The sequence below is a fragment of the Belonocnema kinseyi genome, chromosome 2 (genome assembly GCF_010883055.1).
Source record: "Belonocnema kinseyi isolate 2016_QV_RU_SX_M_011 chromosome 2, B_treatae_v1, whole genome shotgun sequence".
NCBI classification, from domain to species: Eukaryota; Metazoa; Arthropoda; class Insecta; order Hymenoptera; family Cynipidae; genus Belonocnema; species Belonocnema kinseyi.
The window spans coordinates 122,540,811-122,562,467 of NC_046658.1; the positions used below are offsets into that span (position 1 = coordinate 122,540,811).

Below are 21,657 nucleotides of genomic sequence, written 5' to 3' on the forward strand. Positions count from 1 at the left end.
AAAAACAAGGTGATAACATTTATTTTCTTGTTCTCCATTCCCATAATTTAATTTCAACATGGATTTATTATAGTACTTAAAAAAATTATTTTCGATTAATTTGAGTATTGTCAAAGATAAAAAAATATTCGTTAATGGTTTTTTTTTTAAGAGTGACGTATAAATGTTAAAATATTTTAGCTTCGTTAGAAAGTCTAACTGATTAAAATAAATATCAAATTTAAGAGTTCGTTATTTTATTGTAATAGAAAACAATATTTTAAGATATATCGTATTCCTTGTTTATTATCCATAGATATAATAATTATATTTATTATATAGTAGCATTATATTTTAAAACATCAATATATAAAAAAATTGGTTCTTCACTATATTTAAAAGTGTTTAATTACCCGGGACTAACGCAGAATAACGAAAAAATGAATAACAAGATCATAAATTAGCAAGAAAAAAATGGCGGAATTATACAATAAATGAATTGTTAAATTCCCATAAATATTTCTATTGCTGAAATTTTAAGTTTGACGAAATTTAACATTTGCAGAAAATAATTAATAAATTGTTAATTAATAATTAATTAAATTGTTTGCCTTATTTATAATTCTATTAATAGCTCATTACTTAATAATCAATTAACCATCGTCAGCAGTTTTAAATTCGTTTATTATTTTTAAATTATTTTTTATAAGTTCTGAATATTCATGCACCTTTTTGTTTGAATTATGTCAATTATGCCCCTTTTTACTATATTAAAAAAAATAATATGTAAGTACATAAGTCTCATTTACTACCAAACTCTACACTATTTTTCAACCAAACATATAAAAGTAGACATTTCAGCCAAAAATACTTGAATTTTCTTTTATTGGGACAAGTAAGTTTCTTGAAAACAGCAAAAAAAAGAAGAATTTTTAACCAACTGAATAAAGGAAAGTAGGGGATACCAGTATGAAGTCTGAAATATAAAAGTGATTTTAAAACTTATTAAGTAATTATGAACTTTACCGTTGGAGGGCCATATTTCTTAAAATTCGCAAACTTTCTTCAAATTTTCCATCCTTCTTAAAATTCGCAAAAATTTCAAATTGGTAAGGTAGTTTATGAACGGACCCTTATACATATAAATTTACGATTTTATTGATTATCAGCTTGATCAGTGTGTTCATACCTTGGCGGTTAGAAGAAACAACATCATATTCTTCATGCTTGGTAATTTGACAATCATCCAGAGCGTTTTGTAAGCATGTGTGATATTCATGTCTACCTGAGTGTCTTTAGCATTTGACCTTGAATGCTCATGTTTAAGTAAGGCAATTAAGGTGGTTGTGACTATAAATACCCATCCCCAAAAGTACAAAAATCCTAAAAGAAAATTTTACGACTTATTTATATTATCATCAGATTGTGATTGAATGGTTAAACAGAGTGGCCGCAAAACTTCATTTTCAAAATTCCTTGATTTTCCTTGAATAATTTTTTATTTTCCATCGACATTCATATTTAAGGATTAAAATTCTACTCCTACTTCACTTGAAAAAAGTGATCAATTTAAACCAGAAAATTGACCAAAAGGGAGTAATTTTTAATCCAAAAAACTAATGTTCTTTTAAATTTAAATAAATTCGATGAAATTTATTAGAATTTCAGGTGAATTTTAACGATTTCAGGATGAATTTATAGGACATCAAAACAATTCAAGTTCAATTCAATTGAATTGACAAAAAAACAAAAATGTTTTCATTGATTTCAGTATAATTGGAGTGAATTTAGGAGAATTTAAGAGAAGTGTGAAGAATTAAATTGAATTAAAAAAGATCAAGTGAATTAAAAATAATTAAAAAAAAAATGATTTCAGTAAGTTTGAAATGAATTTAGAAACATTTGATTAAATTGCAAAGAATTTTTGATATTTCCAAAAAACAAAAACTAAAAAAAGTTTTCAAAATTTATTTATCTAAAATTAGATGAGTTTAGTAATTTAAAAAAACTAAAAGATTTCCCAAGAATTTAAAATGAATTCAAATTAATCGCGAAAAATATTTAAATATCTCTTCAAATCTTTGGAAATCTGATAAAATACCTTGAAAACTTTAAACATGTTTTAAAACTTAACAGATCTTGTAAAATTGTTAATATCTTCCAAAATTCTTTACAACCGTATTACAATTTTTTTTAATCCCTCAAAATCCTTGAAAATACCCTTAGATTTTAAAAAATTTTTACAAATGGATTGGAATTCTTTTAAAATATCCTAAGATATCCTATTAAATTACTAAAAATTCCTTGAATCCTTGGAATTTTTAAAAACATCCATAAATCTTTAAAGAACTTTTAGAATCATCTCAAATGATTAAAATCAATAAAAAACTCCTTGGAATATTTTGTAAATCCCCTAAAATTATTCAAATCCTTTGAAATCTTTTGCAATTTTTCGAAACTTTTTAATGATCTTGAAAATGCATTAGAATCTTTTAAAATATTTGGAAATACATGCATTTAAATATTTTCAAATATGTGAAATCCTACGCAATACTAGAAGATTTTTAAAAATATCTTTGAAATTGGTTTAATCCATTAAAATCAATGAAATTCTCATAAATATGAAGATTGAAACCCATTGAAATTTGTTGGGCGTCTTGAAAGTGTTTTCGAATATTTCAAATTACTCAAATATTTTGAAAATATGTTGAAATCTCTTGAAATATTTCAAAGCTTTGAAAAATTCCCTGGAATTTTTCAAAATTAGTTAAAATTTTTAAAAAATTGAAACACCTTCAAATAATTAAAATATTCCAAATTCTTCAAAATATTTGAATAATCTTGTGAATAAATGTTTTGAAATCCATTAAAATATTATTTTAAAATTCCCTTAAAATCATTTAAATCCTTGGTAATTCCTTAAATCCTTCACATTTTTTAAAATGTTTTGAAATGAATTGGAAATTATTAAAGCTCTTGAAAATTTTAAAAAATGTCCTAAAATCCTTTGAATTTTCTTCAAATTATTTAAATTTATTGTAAATTATTGGGATTTTTTTCAAATACTAATAATACTAAAGCATATTATTAAAAATAAAAATTAATATTAATTTTTTTAAATATTTCAAAATCTTTTGTAATCTCTTGAAACTTTGCAAAACTCTTGAAAATTCTTTGAAATTTTAAAAAAAGCCCTAAAGTTCTTTGAAATTCCTTCAAATGACTATTTGAATCTATTGAAAATTATTGGGAATTTTTCAAAACACTAATAATAATAACATAATATTTTTTTTTAATAAAATAAATTAATATTTTTAAAAATTTAATAAATTTTAACATCATTTTTACAAATATTTTCAATTTTTTTAAATCCCTTAAAACTTTTTTAGGCTCTTGGAAATTTTTCAAAATTTCTAAAAATCCCTAAAATCCGTTGAAATTCTTTCAAATTATTTAAATCTATTTGAAAAATATTGGGAATTTTTTTAAATACTAATAATACTAAAATAATATATGTTTAAAAAAAAAAAATATTTTTAAAACATTTTAATAATTTTTACAAATATTTCAATTTTTTCATTCTTTTGAAATTCCTTGAAACTTTTTAAAGCTCTTAAAAATTCTTTGGAATTAAAAAAAAACGCTCGAAAGTCCTTTGAAATAGCTTCATATTATTGAAATCTAATGAAATTATTCGTAATATTTTAAAATACCCGAAAATATTCCAAATATTTTGAAACCCCTTAAAACTTTTGAATGATTTTTAAAAACCCTTGGATATTTTAAGGGACCCTAAAATCCTTTGAAACCTTTTAAAATATTCCATCACATTATAGATCCTGTAAAATCGTTCCTTGGAATTTTTAAAAATACCCTAAAATATTTTGACGTTCCTTCTAATTTTTTTAATCAATTGAAAATTATTGGGAATTTTTTGAAATAATAATAATAGTAAAATGATATTTTTTGTTAATAAAAAAAATATATTTTTAAAAAATGTAATAATTTTTACAATTTTTTTAAAACTTTTTAAAATCCTTAGAAACTTTTAAAATCTTTCGAAATTTTTTTGGAATTTTAAAAAATGCTTTAAAGTTCTTTGAAATTCCTTTAAATTACTATTTAAGTTATTGAAAATTATTAGGAATTTTATTGAAATACTACTAATAATAAAATAATATTTTTTAAAGTAAAATGAATATTTAAAACAAATTTTTCAAAATCAATTTTACAACTTTTTCAAATCTTTTGAAATCCCTTAAAACTTTCGAGAGCTTTTTAAAAAAGCTTGCATGTTTTAAAAGTACCCTAAAACCTATTAAATCCCTTAAAATTATTCTGAATCTTTTAAAATACCCAAAAACATTTCAAACCCTTTGAAATCTCTTGAAACCTTTTAAAGATCCTGAAAATTCATTCGACTTTTAAAAGAGTACTCTAAAATCCTGTGAAAACCCTGGAAATTATTGAAATCTATCACTTTTTACCGGTCTTTCCCAAACCAACAAAATCCCCTGACTTTTCCCTGATTTCCAGGTTTTTTTTCTGATCTGCGGCCACCCTGTTGAAACCAGATAATATCTCATTTTGATATCTTGAAATTATTTTACCTGGCAGTGTGAGGAGTCCTTCATCCGAGGGTTCAGATCTGAGATAGTCATTGCAGAACTTGGCTGATTCTAGGGCCATAAAGAGAACGTAGCCAAGAAAATAACCTGCTGTTTGGCCAACGCTGTTACAAGTTGATGCATATCCGACGTTGCATCTGAAATTTAAATAACGAAATCAATTTTTTCAACCTAAAAGGTCCACTCATTTCGGTGCAGACGTTTCATGGCTTTTACGAACCTTTTGAGCATTGTGAGTGCCCAGCCGTCGACGACTATATCCTGAGTCGCGGCAAGGAGATTTAACGAAAAGAATAACATTGTTAGGAGTCCAATGTTCAGACTTTCGGCTTCGTTTCCTATCCATTTGTCTACATGACCGGAAAGAAAGAGCATAAATAGTCCCATTAAGTATTGGATTGGAACTAGCCATGTTTTCCTGCGGCCGAATTTCCGTAAATATACAGAATCTACTATTGGTGCCCAAAAAAGCTTCAGTGAAAAAGGCCAGTTCACTAAACTGAATTCTGCCTGTAAAATAAATGGGGGTAATTCGTTATTTGAAAAAATTCAAATCTAAGAGCATAAATCGGGTGCTTTTTCAGAGTGGCCGTTTTAATCGAAGAAAAAAATTCCCGGTCATTTCCCGGTTTTTTCCCGATTCGCAAACATTTTTCACGGCCAATGAAATTAAAAAAATCAAAGTATATTCTAAACATTCTTCCAAATAAAGTAATAAACAATAAATTAAAGCATTCGAAGTGAAACTTTTGAATTCCAAACTTTCAAAAATGAAGTTTAAAAGTTTCTCAATTCAAAAATTGTGTATTCAAATGCTCAAAAATTTACACGTACCAAATGGAAGGTAGTAACACTTTTTAAATAAACAATGTTAAATGAAATGCAAATAAACTGCAAAATTCAGAACTTTTATAAATTATAGAGTTCAAAGATTCAGATTAAGTTCCAAAAATATAAATCCACGTTAACATTTTCCATAGTATAAATTAAAGAATCAAGCAAATGAACTTTAAAAATGTTCAAAATTATATTATTTTAAGTACTTTTAAGTTAGAACCATTAAAAATTGAAAAATGTCTTTAACTTAACAGTTCTTAAATTAGAAGTGAAATTATTTTTATTTTAAATAGTCTAGACATCCTTTAAAAGCTTTAAAATTTTATTTCAAAATCTTAAAATATTTAGAAGTGGTTTTAAATTTTTCCAAATTCAAAATAATGTTTGAATTTTTTTTTTGAACTTTTAAATATATTTCAAAATGAATAAAAAAATTAATTTGAATTTATAAATAATAATAGAACACTTATTATTTGTAAAAATATTAGAGAAATTTTAAGAGATATTTATAATTTTTAAAAAGATTCGAATTGAATTTAGAACTTGAAATAATTTAAAATACTTATAGCCGAATTTAAAATAAAATATTGACTTTTGCAGATTGTAAACCAAAATTTAGAATTTTTTTAATAATTGTGAAAGATTTCAAAAGAATAAAAAATTTTCTTAAGATTCTTAGGAAAATTAAAAATGACTTTTCACTTTGAAAAATTATTGTAACAGTATGTTTAAGAAGATTTTAAGGGATTAAAAAAATTATCAAAGAAGAACATGGAAAATTTTAAGGCCTTTTTTATAGTTGTAGGAGTTTCAAAAATTGTAGGACAATTTGGATTAATTTTAAAATATATTTAGAAGTCCTGAAAAAAATGTTGACACACTTCGTTTAAATTACTTGAAATAATTTCAAGTATTTAATTAATTTTGAATCTTTTCAAAACTTCTACATATCTCTTAAAATTACTCAAATTTTTTCTACAAATAATAAGCGTTTAATTGTTATTTATGCGTAAAAAATTTAACAATTTCACTTATAAATTGAATACTTTTTAAATAGAACAAAGAAAATTGTAACGCTAAAAGTTTAAAAGTTCTTCGAAAATCTAAAGATTCAAAACTTTCTATGTAAAACAATTCAGTTTCAAGTTGTTTTCTTTTAAATATTTATATTTATTTATTTTCTTTTAATATTTATTATTCTTTTAAATAATTTACTCGTTTTAAATTAAGAAATTTAAAATTACATAAATGGGTTAAAAATTAAATAATTTAGACTCACAATATTTTAAATTGAATAAAAACCTTTAATTAGGACTATATTATTATGGATTAATTTTTAAGCTGAAAACAGTAAAACGCACGTTTACATTTTTTAATGGATAAAAAAATTAATAGAAATAATATATTAATAAATTTATTTATTAAATTTAATATAAAAAATAATATAAAGGAAGACTTGAAACTCTGAATTGAAAATATATTATTGATAAATCATGAAAATTTGTATTTAAAAATAAAATTATCGGAATGATATATTAATTTCAATTCTTATGAAGACTTTCGGATTGAAACAGTTACAATCTGGAAATTCTCAAATTTTAAACGGATCCAGAATTGTTTGGTCAAATCAATTATTGTTCAGATTTCTATACTTAGAATACAGATCCATTTAAAAATAATTTATTTATTTATATTTAAAGTTAATAAAATTAAACTGTTTTTATCACAATTTTTCAATTTCAAATTTTTAAAATTTGCAATTTTTGAAATCTTCAAAACTGAACTTTAATTATTTCAAAACTGTTAAAATCGACTTGGGCAGATTTTTCTTCTGGAAATTCGTAAAATTTCTGGTTTCCCTGTCCAGCGACCACCCTGTTTTTAATTTTTAAGATCTTCGATTTTAAAAACTTCTGATTTTTATTTTTGTTTAACCTTTAAAACTGAATTTTAAAATTCTTTAAATTAAAATATATGCTTAAAAATTAAAAATCTAAAATGGAAAATTTTTGAAGTGAAAGATTTTCGAAATAATTATTCTAAACTAAATGATATAATAATTTATAAAAATTATAATTTAACAGATTATTTGCAAAACGGTTGAAATCAAAGTTGGATAACATTGCTATTCTAAAAATTTTGTAAAATTTCCGGTAAAAAAATTAATTCACTGCCATTTCCCGGTTTTCCAGGTTTCCGGGTCCAGCTGCTACCCTCTTTTTTTAATAAAAATTCTTAATTTTGAATCCAAGAAGATTAATTTCAATCTAAAAATTAAATTTTCAAGCTAAAAAGTCAAACTTTTTAAGAAAAAAATTTCATGTTTAATCAGAAAATATAAACCAAACAGTTGCATTCACAACCAAATAGTTCAACTTTCAAGCAAAGTTGACGAAATTAAAATTAAAAAGTTGAATTTTCAACCAAATTGTACAAATTTCTACAAAAAGAGAAATTTACAAACCAAAAATGAGAATTTTCATTCAAAAAATTAAATTTTTAACCAAGAAAGATTTTTCACTAACGATAGAAGAAAATTCAACCAAATTGTTTAACTTTGAACCCAAAAACATAAATTTTAAACTCGACAAATGTAATTTTCAACAAAAAAGTTCATTTTCAACCAGAAAAGATGAATTTTCACGAAATTAGTTCAATTTTAATAACAAATAATTTTCAAGAAACAGTTGCACTTACAACCAAATACGTAGTTCAAATTTTAGGAAAAAGAGACCAAATTAAAACAGTTAGGTTGATTTTAAACCAAATAGTTAAAATTTCTCCCAAAAGAGATGAAATATTGACACCAAAAAGTAGAATTTTCAACCAAAAAGTTAAATTCTCAACAAAGAAAAATTTTTCAGTCAACAAAGAAAAAAGTTCAACCAAATTATTAAATTTTCAGCTTAATAAGGGTAAGGGGAATTTTCAAGCAAAAAATAATAATTTTCTACTAAACAGTAAAGTTTTAAAACCAAAAATACAGATTTTCAACAAAAAAGTTGATTTTCAACGAAAAAGTTTGAATTTTCAACGAAATAGTTGAATCCTCGACTAAAGCCGATTAATTTTCAAGCAAACAGTTGCAATTTCAACTAGAAAAGATTAAATATCTACAAATGAGATACATTTTCAACCATAAAATTAAATTTCTAACCAAAGAGATGAATCTTCAAGACAAAAACTGTTAAGCAAAGTAAATCATTTTTCAATTAAATAGTTCAACGTTCAACCGCGTAGTTGCATTATGAACAAATATTTTCAACAAAATAATAAGAATTTTCAACAACAAATTTATATTTTCTATTGATAAAGGTCTACATTTAACAAAAAAGGGAATAGTTTAATTTTGAATTCAAAAATAATTTGCAGTAAAAAAAAACGAATTTTCAACAAAAGAGATAAATTTTCAACTAGAATAATGAATTCCTGATGAAAAATGTAAGAGTTGATAATATAACTAATCAATATTTCCATTTCAAATCAAAACGAAGGAAAATTTTGAATTTTCAACAAAATAATTAAATTTTCAACCAAAACAGATTTTTAACAAAAAATTGAACTTTTGACCAAAAATTAAATGTTTTAACAAAAGAGATGATTTCTGAATAAAAATAGGACAGTAAACTATTAAACTAAAAAGAATGAACTTTCAACCAAAAATAGTTGGTTGACGGAAAGGGGAACAGGAGAAAGAGTTTGAATTCGGTATTTCTTATTTAAAACTCATATTAAATTCAGTCTGACTTGAGATTCTGAAATTCATTCGAAAGGAAAAAATCTTTTTTAGTTCAGACTTAAAAATAAACTGGTTTGTTTGGTGAATGACCGTAATCGAAATACTACTGTTTGCAATGAGCTTTAGTGTTCCATCTAAGAAAAAGAATAAATTTTACGAACATGAGGTAAAAAAATTTCCTTATTTATTTTACATATCTCTTCGAATTACTTTAATTTTGTTTTACTTTAAAATTACAGGAAAAAAATAGGTGACACAAGAGACAATTTTTATGAAAATAGTTTTTCAAAAGAAGGTCTGAACGTCAATTTTTAGATTTGATTCTATTAGAATATAATTTTTCTAACATTTAGGTACTTTTTGAATAAAGAAATAAGCAATTGATTAGTACTCATTTCGAAATTCCCAAACTTTCCCAGACTTGCCCAACGAATTTTTCATTTTTACTGACCGTTATAATTAATTCTTTCAGGTTATATTTTCAACTCAAGAAATCAATGTTTAACAAAAAGATAAATTTTCAACCAATAAGATTACTTTTCTACCAAAAAAGATTGAATTTTTAAGAAAATATATGAATTTTCTACAAAATAGTTTAATCTGCAACCGAAGAAATTAATTTTCAACTAAAATGAGAAGTCTTCAACCAAAATAAAATAAAATTGACACGAGGAGATTAATTTACTACTAAAAATACCAGTTTTCAATAAAATAGTTGAATTTTCAACTAAAGAACATAAATCTTCAACCAAACATGGAGTAGTTAGATTTTTTCTTAAGAAAATTAATTTTTTTAGGTTAAAAAAGGATTTACAAAAAATAGTTAAATTTTTTAACCAAGGAAGTGGATTTTCAACTATAATGATGAATATTCAATAAAAAGATGAATCATGAACCAGACAGATAAATTTCAGACTAAAAAGATGAATTTTCAACCATAAAGATGATTTTTCAACCCACAAGATTAATTTTCTACCAAAATAATGAATTTTAAACAAAATATATGAAATATCAACAAGAAAATATCAATTTCGAACCAAAAAATGGAATATTTCTACTTAAAAATATAAATTAATTTTAAAGCAAAAAAAAAAGAAATTTTCAAGAAAATTATGAATTTGCAAATACAAAATTTTCATTTTGAACCAAACAGTTGAATTTTCGGACAAAAAGATGAATTTTGAACCACAAAGAATAATTTTCCACAAAAAAAAGAATAGTTCTACTTTCATTTAAAAAATTATATTTTAACAACAAAAAACGAATTTTTGAGAAGAGAAAAAAGTAGAGAAAAAAATGCCATCCAAAATATGGAATTTTTATGTCAAAAATATGAATTTTCCTAAAAACAATTGAATATTCAAAACAAAAATATAAATTTTCAATAAAAAAGTAAATATTTGACTAAAAACATGAATTTTCCAACCGAAAGATTAATTTTATACTAAAAAAGGCGAATTTTTAGAATAAAACATGAGTTAAAAAAAACAAGTTGAATTTTCCAAGAAAAATGTAATAGTTGAAATTCCAACCAAAAGCTTTTAATTGGAAACCATAAAAAAATTCATTTAACCAAAAAATATGAACAAAATAGTTAAATTTATAACCAAACAAATTAAAATAAATTTTCAACCAAAAATGAAAATTTAAATTTGTAGTTAAAAAACAATTTTCATTCAATTAATACCTAATTTGTAATTAAGTAGTTAAATTTTCAACAAAAGAAATAAATTTGAAACTATAATGTTGAATGCTCAATTCAAAAAATTAATTTTGAATCAAACAGTTAAATGTTCGATCAAAAAGATTAATTTTTCACCAAAAATGACGAATTTTTAACAAAATACATCAATTTTAAAATAAAAAGATCAATTTTAACCAAAACTGGAATAATTATATTTTCAGTTAAAAAAATGGATTTTTAGAACAAAAAATGATTTTTACCACCAAATAGATACAAAGAAAAAATTTAATTTTCAACAAAATCAATTCATTTGCGATTCTGATAAAACTTCAATAAAAAAATTTTAACAAAATAGTTGAATTTTCGAACAAAAAGATGACTTTTCAACCATAAAGATTAATTTTTCAAAAAAAAATTAGGAATTTTTAACAAAATACATGATATCACATATAAGAAGATAAATTTCGGACCAAAATAAAATGGAATAGTTACATTTTCAGTGAATAACAATAATTGTTTAGAAGATAAAAAAATGTAAACCAAATAGTTAAATTTTAAGATAAAGAAATTAATTTTCAAAAGAATATTTGATTTTTCCACTATAATGATGAATCTTCAATATCAAAATAAATTTTGAAGCAAATAGTGGAGTTTTCGACCATAAAGACGAATTTTCAGCCAAAAAGAATGACTTTGCTGTTTTTAACGAAGTGGGATTTTGAACAAAATAATAAACTTATATGTTCATTTTCTAAGTTTATGAATTTAAAAAAATAACTTTTTCAAGCTCAATATTTTTATTTAAATAATCGTGTACAATCTTCACAATATATTTTTATAAATACTGTTTAGAACTCGATTTTTTTAGGCAATATAAATCGCGTATTTTCGTTTTCGGGAATGAAAAATCAGGAAATAGAAAAAAAATCAGAAAGTTACGACCGCGATAAAAAAAATTAGGAAATCTCGTCACTGAATTCTGAACTCGATTAAAAAATGAAATAAGAAAATGGAAATGAGTGATTCTCACCTGTTGACGATAGGAAACACTTCTATTTTGGAGTAACATAGGAATGGCAGCACTCAATCCAAGAGGTATACCTTGCAAAAGGTACAGAAAAAATAAAATAGCAATACTTCTTTCATCACCACGTATGTCCCCCTGCTCAAGGTGCTCATGATTTTCGACTTCACCGGAACCTTCTTCGAGCTTGTTCTCCTTTTCCATTCTTCTCTTCATTGTTTCCCCCTGATTTCTAAAATCCCAACTAAAAATATAACAAACTCCTGTTCCTATGATTTTTCCGAAATCTCAGTCTAAAGCTCTGAAAGCCGGTTGCACAATTCTGTATATAAGTAAAGTTCGCGGCTTCAAAATGTATTGTCAGTTTATAGGTTATGTCGCGAAACTTCCATACGGCAACATGCACAAGAATAAGGATTTAAAAAACAAAAGTCGATGCTTATTGTACGGCACTGTCAAAAACGTCGACATTATTCACACATCTACTCTGTTTCCAATACATGTACATGCATTATTTATAAAAAAAAACGAATTAATGAGCGAAGTGCAGTTATTCTAGTTTTAACCTCTTTGAAACGTGTCTGTATTCCACATTACGGTAAACTTAGGTTTAAACTGAACCACGAACTACACAAAAAGAGCAAACAATTTTTTCTGTTGAAATAAGTCACGCTGTCAAAATATTTTCCGCAGATGTAACACAGTTCGAAGCGATGACAGCAACAGAACACGTTGACAACAAACAGGTATGTCACAAATTTGTTCACTGCATTCATTCGGAGCAGAATGTATGAAAAGTTCTACAAGTTCACGCACTTATCAACTGATATCCGACGAATGTAGAGTTCGTGACATTAATGCTTCTTTTGTTTGATATCCCACGTATTATTTTTCTCTTAAAATGTCATCTTTTAAACTAGTGAGGTTAAGTTCTTTCACTGCCAGTTTATGTTGATTAGTTAAAGTAATTATCGGATTGAAATGGATTTAACTGATTTTTTAATTACTAATTAGAAGATTAAGAAAATACAGTGCACTACTGTACAGAAATACACCGTCACTTGGGAAACTTTTTGATTGGTTAGTTCATTCTTTGAGCGTGTGGACTTACCTGATTTGTTACATTGTCGTTTTTTACCGAGCGACGGAACGACTGTGCCACGTGTTTGAGCTTGGGACACGTCACCTCAACAATTTTAATTTTTAAGTGAAAATCCCACGTTTTCTTTTTAGATATCTTCTTTATTTTGAAAATGATATTTTTTAATATAAAATACAGCAAAAGAATGTTATATTTACATACTATTTTCTTATTCTAAATAAATAAAAGTTAATAAGTAGGTGCTTTTTTTTAAATTTCAAATAAGCGCGCCAACGATTACTTTTTTTTATGCATGCGCACGAGATAAAATGTAGGGTAATGATTTTTGAGTTCGTTCAAAATCAATTTTTGTTTCCGAAACTTTTAAATATCTGTTTATTTTCACTTATTTAAATAATTTATAACTAATAAAATAGCTTAAAATTGTCCTCATTAAAAATTCCTATATCTCCAATTTTTCTCAATACTTATTTTTTTTATCAAATATAATTAATTTGTCCCTTTTTTATATTTTAATTAAATATAATTCCCCTCTGATTTTTTAGAAAAATAAAAACGATTTTTGAAGATTTGAATGCCAAATGAAAAATTTAAGAAAAAAAGTTAATTTTCGACAAAAAAGTTAAACTTTTACTACAATAACTGACTACCGTAAAATATGAATTTTTAATCCAAAAGGATGCATTTTTAACAAACAGTTGAATTTTCAAACAAAAGAGATTAAAATTCAATAAAAGTTGTCGAATTTAAAAAAATTAATCTTCGACCAAAAAACAGTTGCATTTTCAACTAAATAGTTAAATGAAAAAAAAACAGTATATTTTTCCACTAAATAGTTGAACTTTCAATTAAAAGAGACAATTTTTTAACCAAATAGTTGAATTTTAAAGCCTTTAGAAGCTTTTAGAAGAAAGTCAAATGTTCAATAAAAGAGTTTTTTTCGATAAACAGATGGATTTTTAACTTTCGAAAACAAATTTTCAACGAAATAGTTGATTTTTGAAACCACAGTTCAATTTTCAACATGAAAAGTTAATTTTTGAGCAGAAAGTATACATTTTTAACAAAGTAATTGAATTTACAACCAAATTGTAGAATTCTCAATTACAAGAGACGAATTTTTTCTTCAATTTTAAATAAATAGTTGAACTTTGAAGCCAATAAGACAAATTTTTTAGAAGACAGTTAAATTTTCAACACAAAAGTTAATTTTTGAACAAAAAGGATGAATTTTTAATAAATTTACAAAATTTTTAACCGAATACTTTAATTTTTGAACCAAAAAGACTAATTTTTTAGAATAAAATTGATGTTTTAAACGCAAAATATATTTTTGAACAAAAGAGTTGAATTTCTAACAAAGCAATTGAATTTTTAACCGAATAGGTGAATTTTCAACTTGAAAAGATGAATTTATAAACAAATAGGCAAATCTTCAAACAGAAAAGGTTAAGTCTAAACCAAAAAAGTTAATTCTCTACCAAATATGTAGTTGAACTTATAACCAAGAAAGATAAATTTTTCATACAAAAAGATTAAAATTCCATAAAAATGGTCCAATTTCCAAAAAATTGAAATTGAACGAAAAACAGTTGCAATTTTAACGAAATATTTTAAATTTCTAATTACAAAGAGAATTTTCAAAGAAAATAGGTTTAAATATAACTAAAAACTGGTTGCATTTTCAACCAAATAATTCAACAAAAAATTTTTGTAACCAAATTGTAGATTTCACAATAAAATATTTAAATTTTAATGACAAAAAGACGATTTCTTTCAGAGTAAGTTAAATTCTTACTAAAAAAGATGAACGTTTAAGAAAAGAATTGAATTTTTAACCAAAGAGTTCTATTTTTAACCAAGAAGCAGAATTTTTTGAATACAATGTAATTTTTAAGAACAAAATTAATTTTTGAAAAGAAAGATGAATTTTTAACCAAGTAATTAAATTTTTAACCAAATAGTTCAATTTTCAGCTTACAAAGATAATTTTTTAACTAAATGGGTTTTTTGACCCAATAGTTGAATTCTGAAGCTAACAAGGTGATTTTTTTCAGAAGAAAGTCCAATTTTCAATAAAAATCGTGAAATTTAACAAAAACATGAATTTTTAATTTCTGAAAACGAATTTTCAATGATATAGTTGTTTAAAAAAAACACTTCAATTTTCAAGCCAAAAAATTAAACTTCAACCAAATAATTAAATTGGTAAAAAAATTTGTAGGCAAACAGTAAATTTTACAAACAAATTAGATGAATTTTGGATTACAAGAGACGAATTTTTCACAAAACAGTTGCACTTTTTAATAAGCTATTTAAGTTTGAAGTCAAAAAGACCATTTTTTTGTTAGACAGTTGAATTTTCAACGAAAAAGTTGATTTTTGACCAAAAAACATGAATTTTTATCAACTATTTGAATTTCTCACCAATCAGTTGAATTTACAAGCTAAAAAGATGATTTTTTAATAATTTAGTTAATTTTTTTACTCGAAAAGTAGAATTTTAAATGAAGAGTTAATTGTCAAACCAAGATAGATAAATATCCTGCTAAAAAATATACATTTTTTATCCAAAACGACAAATGTTTAACAAAACAGTTGAACTAGCAATTAAAAATTACTTTTTAACGAAATGAATAAACTTCAAATACAATAATGAAATTGTAAATAAAAAAGTTGATACCTCAACCAAAATTATGAATTTAAAACAGAATAGTTTCTTTTTCAATTTATGTTTATTTATAAATATGAATTTTCCACCAAGAAGATTAATTTTCCATACTATAAATGACAAATTTTCAAAAAATACCTGCCTTTTCTAAAAAACGCGTGAACTGTTTAACTTAGTCTGATTTGAAGCTAAGAAATTATTTCTCTACCACTTAGTTACATTTTCAAATAAATGATTGCATTTTCAAAAAAAAATTTGGTGACAACAAAAATATTTTGGCCCACATTAGACAATAAAAAGGTGTTTTTGTGTGTGTCAAAATAGGTTCTTTGTATTCTTTGTAAAGTTTTCAATTTAAATGTGTTAAAATATTTACGTGTTACTTTTTCGAGTTACGTAGCACAGTGGGGCCAAATAAGGTGTCTCTGGACAAATTAACTGTTAGCCCAAACTATTCGACCTATTTTGAATTTTTTATTTTATACTAAACCTTTTGAAATTTCTAACAAAGTTCTCGAGGCATATTTTTATAAAAGTTGTTTAATTTTTTGTATTTAACCATGAAAGTACATTTAAAAAAAATCGAAGATGCCTTATGGTGGGACTTTATCCAGTTTATGCGAAAGTACACAGAATTAGTGGGGAAACTTATGTTGAATGATTTCCAGCAGTATCAGTTATTTGAAAAATTGTTTACAATTTTTATAAACAAATTAATCAACTATTCAATCAATTCTTCAAACAAATTTGGTAAACAAATGCATAAATTCGTCATTTTCAAATAGATTTGTTCCGTTCTTTTAACAGAAAGGACAATGAATATCTTGCTTATAGACTTTTTTTGCGATTCTTTAATTTTAGAAAATCAGTGTTATTTGTTTAAACAAAATTAATCAACAAATGCATAATATTGTCATTTTTCATTAAAAGGAATTCGTTTTGATTTCAATCAACTTCAGATATGTTAAAAATACCTCTTGATATAATACTTGGTTATAAAAGAAATCATTTTTATTTGTTTAAGCAAATTAAATAAACAAATTCATTGTTTAGCCATTTTTCAACAAATGGATGTCGTTTTTTCAGAGAAATAAATCCCTAATGTCTTGCTAGCAGCTCTCTATAATTATTTTTTATTAACACTTAACAATTAGTAATTTTTGTTAAAAAATGTAATGAACAAATGTATAATTGGCCATATTGTTTCTTATGAAATCGACTTCAAGACAAGTTTCCTCACTAATTCTCTGTACTTTCGCAAAAATTGGATAAATTCCCACAAAATGGCATTTTCCAAGTTAAAAAAAAAAGAATTTTCTTTGTTAAATAAAAACAAATTTAACAACTTTTTTTTTAAATATACCTCAACAACTTTGTTAGCAATTTCAAAAACTTTAATTTAAAAACAAATTCAAAAGCCGTCGAATAGTTTGGACTAAAAGTTAATTTGTCCACGGACACCTCATTTAGCCCTACTGAGCCTAGCCCCTGGGTGAAGAGATACGAACTTCTAACTCACAACTCACAAGGAAAGGGTAAATAGGGTAAATGAGGGTAAATAGGGGAAATGAGGGAAAATTATGGAAATGAGGGGGGGGGGGAGGTAAATGAAGGAATGATAAGTGGTGACGTGAGGGCAGGGGAAGAAGTGGATTGTAGGGGAAGTAGGGGACGGAAATTCTGGGCGAGGAGGTTTGAACGACTTAACGGAAACCTTTTTTTTTTAACCAAAAATATTTTCTATTCTTTTCTTTATACATACTTATGTTATTTTTACTCGAGAGCGAATTTGATGTATACTAATTGTATTTTTTTATAACATACACATTGTTTTCGGTGATATATTTTTTTGCGATGCGAAGTAGTACACAAAAAGACATGAATATTTTTGTTGTAAAATGTATACGTTTGAACAGATTGGGAGAGAAAATTTTTAAAGTTTTCAATGAGGCAAAAATCTTTTCTAAATATGTACGTTTAAAAAAATATTCCTTGTCACAAAAAAGAACACTTTTTCTTTGATATAAAAATCTCTATTTTGCTAAAAGGCTGCATGTAAATACTGCACAATTCCGCCCTTCTGAACCAACGAGGGTGGCCAGCTTAATCAACTTTTTCATATTTCCATCTACGTAGTCAGCATCGAGAATATTTTTCTGGACTCTGAAAAAAAAAATTATTGTTATACGTCACGGATCATGCTGTTTATATGAGAAAAGGGAGGAAAGGAATTCTACGAGGTTATATAGAGGTGTCGGGAAGGGGGGGGGGGGGGTAGATTTTAACATTAACCTGGAATTCCCATGTTTATTTAAATAACACTTTCGTTCCGCAACGCAGATTCGACCCAGATATCTAATCAATCTCTCTAGCAATCATCCCAGGCGAAGAGTTTCAAAAAGTCATTATGTGAAGCTCTCCACTCGGGCCAATTAGTATCCAAGGTTATTCATTTCAGGCGTCATTCACTCCACTTACACTTTCCATCATGCACAAAAATCCGGACGGAAATATTAATTCTTCGAATAATAAAAAAAATACTTACAGGTTCATAAACCAGTGTTCCAAACTGTGAAAGGTGCTTTTGTCTTCTTTCAAGATATCTTCGTGATTTTTCAAATCAGTAATGTAATCTTTTTGCACTTCGCAAGCCAGTCTAGCAACACAATTTGGAGTGATTGCAAGTTTTGATCCAAAGTTTTGGTCAGTATTCTATTTTTTTATCAAAAAAAGTGATAATAAATAAATTATAAAATTATTTTCTGTTAAGTAATCTTGATTGAACCCATTTCAAGTCAGGCAGGTTCTACGCCAGGGTGGGACGAAAAAACACAAAAATTACGAAGTTCAACAACAACAAATTTCTCACAGTTGGGCCAATCGATAAAGAAATTTTGAATTTTAAATTTAACATTTAAAAAAATTTTCTTTAGGTACAGTTTATCGAAATACATAACCTTTGATGGAAAATAAGTGAGACACCGTTTTTTTTCTCGAAATATAGTATTGCAAAAAATGAAAAAAACATGCACTTTTGTTAGTTTGTACAAAAAAATGAAAGAAAGAAATGTTTATGCTTCTTTTAATAAATTAAAGAAATGTGTACATTTTTTTAAGTTATGAAAAAAATGTATTTAAAACATAAAACTATCAACGCGTTTCCTTAGATCATTAAAAATAACATTAACAAACAAAAAGACGAAAATTTGTTTCGCATTTTACGTACAAATTAACAAGATTTGATTTTTCATCATTTTTTAAAATAATGTATCTCGCAGACAAAATTTTTGTTACTTTTTTCATTTATAGTTTTTGATTTCATAAATTTGACTAAAAAAATTAAAATTGTCTTTTTTCGATGCACAAAAAACTAAAAATTTTCAATTGAATTGCCCAGTAATGGGAACATTTTTTATTATTTTGGGTATTTTTTCGCAAAACCACAACAAATCTTTTCTATACTGTTGCCCATGAATATAATAATTTTGAGTTAATTATAAAAAGACGATTTTCACAAAAATCTACGCTTACTCTTTTTGTCAATAATTATTTGTTCAATTTGGCTTTTTATAGGGGAAAAATACTGCGAATTTTATGCAGGTTCGACTATTTTTGTGACCAGAAGAATTTTTTAAATATTCAATCGACTTTTTATTTAAAATTTTTTATTTCTTATTTTGACACCCCAACCCACGTTTATTTTCTCCTGAAAAATACCCAAAAAATGTGAAATAGCAGTTGCATGTAAAATTCATGCTAAAGACACTATTTTCTTTTTATTAAATCGACTTTTTGATTTCAATTGTTGTATTTATTATTTTTTACCCGTAACCTCCTAAGCCATTTACTGTGTCTGGAAAATTCCCCCAAAAACGTAAGATAGAAGTTTTATGTAAAATTCATGCTACATACAATATTTTTTTTAATTCAATCGACTTTTTAATTTTAATTTTTTAATTTTTAATGTTGATCCCCTTAATCACCGTTTATTATGTCCGGAAACTGCCCCAAAAATGTAAAACAACAGCTTCACGTAAAATTGATGCTAAAGATAGTATTTTATTTTTATTCATGAACATGCATTATCTTTATTGTATTTATTTTATATTGTTTGTAAAACTGCTATTTTGGATTTTTGGGCAATTTTCTAGCAGAGTGTAAGAGGATTGGAGGGACGAAATTAAAAGTTATTGGGTGGAAATTATTCCTTAAACATTTCTTAAGAAATACTTTTTTTCTCAAGTTTTCTGAAAAAAAAAGTTTTTTCTTCACAAATTAGTCTAGAGCTTACAATTTTGATCCGACTTTAGCATTTAAAAAAATGAAAGTTAACTAAATTTAAAAGAGATCTGTGCGAGCCGATTTTTCATTTTTAAAATTAATGTCTTAATTAAGAAGTTGACAATTAACATTTTTTTTATAAATGATCACAGTTTTTTGCAACTACTTATACTGATATAAAACATTATATCAGTTAAAACACTTGCCACAAATGATGATTAAAAAAACAATAATATTTAAATATAAATTAATTAAATTAATGAATTAAATATAATAATAAAAAACAGCTAATTATAATTAGTCGGTTTAAGGATTTGAAAAAATTGGTTTAATTTTTAATAATGAGTGAAAGTGCTACTTCAACATTAAAAAAACGTGGAGATTTTATTTAAAAATTTTTTCTCGCGATATACGTAAAAACAATGCTTACGTACCATTTGTTAATATTTTATAGCATTTGTCATTTGTTTAAATAAAATAGATAAACAAATATAATTTTCTTCAGTTTTCAACTGAAAGATTTCGATTTTACAAAATAATGAATTTTTAATTACCTAGGAAAATTATTCGCTGATGATGCTCTAACATCTTACTAAAAAATTTGCATTTGTATTTTTGTATAAAATTTATTTAAATCCAGGAAAAATATTGTCGCCATATAAAGTCTTCCAATGAATAATGTCCTTGCTGAGTTACTAGCAGTCGATTTCGTAACAAAAAGCCTCATTAATTTGTTCACAAGTAGTCAATTCGTGAATTTGTTTATAAAATTGTTTATAAATTCAAAAAATATTATTTTTTGATAAAGTATTATAAGCCAAAAAATTTTAAAGTTATTTAAAATTCTGTACGTTAAAAAATCAAAATTTTCCAGTTGAAAGTTGACGATAATCTGTTTTTGTTCATCAAATTTATGTAAAAAATTAAAAATAAAATTGTCAAATATGTGTTTGTTTATAAAATTTGTTTATGAAGTTAAGGATTACTCTAAATTTAAAAAAGTGGAAAATATGCCTTTTTACGTATGTTCTGAACAAATGATTGAAAATTAAAGTCTCCAAGTTGTTTTAATCTTAAAGTAGCACTTGCACTATTTAATTTGTCCACATAAAAATAAAATATTATAGCCTTGTAAACATTATTGGTGATGAGTGTTTTCATTGATATATTGATGTTTCACATAAATGTAAGTATTGGGAAACAAATGGGAATTAATATAAAAAAATTCAAAAATCGGTTCGCAAATTGTAAGATTCAGACTAATTTGTCCAGAAAAATTTTGTATGCCCCACTGTGCCAAGGATTAAAGTTAATTGATTTGAAAAAACAGGAAATTTCTTTGTCTGAAAAAAGAACAAATCGGGTGGCTTGCAGAGGGGTTTGATTACCAAAAATTGAATGTCGGTTTTTTGAGCAGCCAGTGTAGATTTGTAGAAACAGTCTGATTTGAAATGGATTCAAGCATCTTATTAAGGGCACGAAGGTCTGCTGCGTAAACAATTTATTACATCTCATTACATACATTAGCTTTATAATTAGAAAAATGTATATTTTAGGCTGAAATTATCAGAAATGATTCAAAATATACGATGGTGCATCTATCTGGCCCAAGTAGGTTTTAGTTTTGTTAAAATAATGCAATTTAATTCATTTTAATCATTCGAGTTTGGCTAGGGCACTAAAGCCCTGTTCTTACTTACATTCCAAATAAA

At 25.1% G+C, this 21,657-nt stretch overlaps 2 protein-coding genes and 1 long non-coding RNA gene across 3 annotated transcripts in view; 1 reads left to right on the forward strand and 2 right to left on the reverse strand.

Moving 5' to 3' along the window:
- LOC117167402 (acetyl-coenzyme A transporter 1) overlaps positions 1 to 12,936 on the reverse strand; it is a 27,327-nt gene extending 14,391 nt beyond the window's left edge. Inside the window, exons 1-4 of the mRNA XM_033352302.1 lie at positions 11,898 to 12,936; positions 4,828 to 5,117; positions 4,590 to 4,744; positions 1,169 to 1,362 (exon numbers count right to left, since the gene is read on the reverse strand). Coding sequence (XP_033208193.1) covers positions 1,169 to 1,362; positions 4,590 to 4,744; positions 4,828 to 5,117; positions 11,898 to 12,107 — 849 coding nt within the window. The 5' untranslated portion in view covers positions 12,108 to 12,936. The remainder of the gene's footprint in view (positions 1 to 1,168; positions 1,363 to 4,589; positions 4,745 to 4,827; positions 5,118 to 11,897) is intronic.
- LOC117167404 overlaps positions 12,524 to 21,657 on the forward strand; it is a 26,509-nt gene continuing 17,375 nt past the window's right edge. Inside the window, exon 1 of the long non-coding RNA XR_004466391.1 lies at positions 12,524 to 12,637. This is a non-coding gene — a long non-coding RNA (uncharacterized LOC117167404). The remainder of the gene's footprint in view (positions 12,638 to 21,657) is intronic.
- LOC117167403 overlaps positions 17,522 to 21,657 on the reverse strand; it is a 16,601-nt gene continuing 12,465 nt past the window's right edge. Inside the window, exons 6-7 of the mRNA XM_033352303.1 lie at positions 18,210 to 18,376; positions 17,522 to 17,827 (exon numbers count right to left, since the gene is read on the reverse strand). Of these exons, the coding sequence (XP_033208194.1) occupies positions 17,698 to 17,827; positions 18,210 to 18,376 (297 nt within the window). The 3' untranslated portion in view covers positions 17,522 to 17,697. The remainder of the gene's footprint in view (positions 17,828 to 18,209; positions 18,377 to 21,657) is intronic.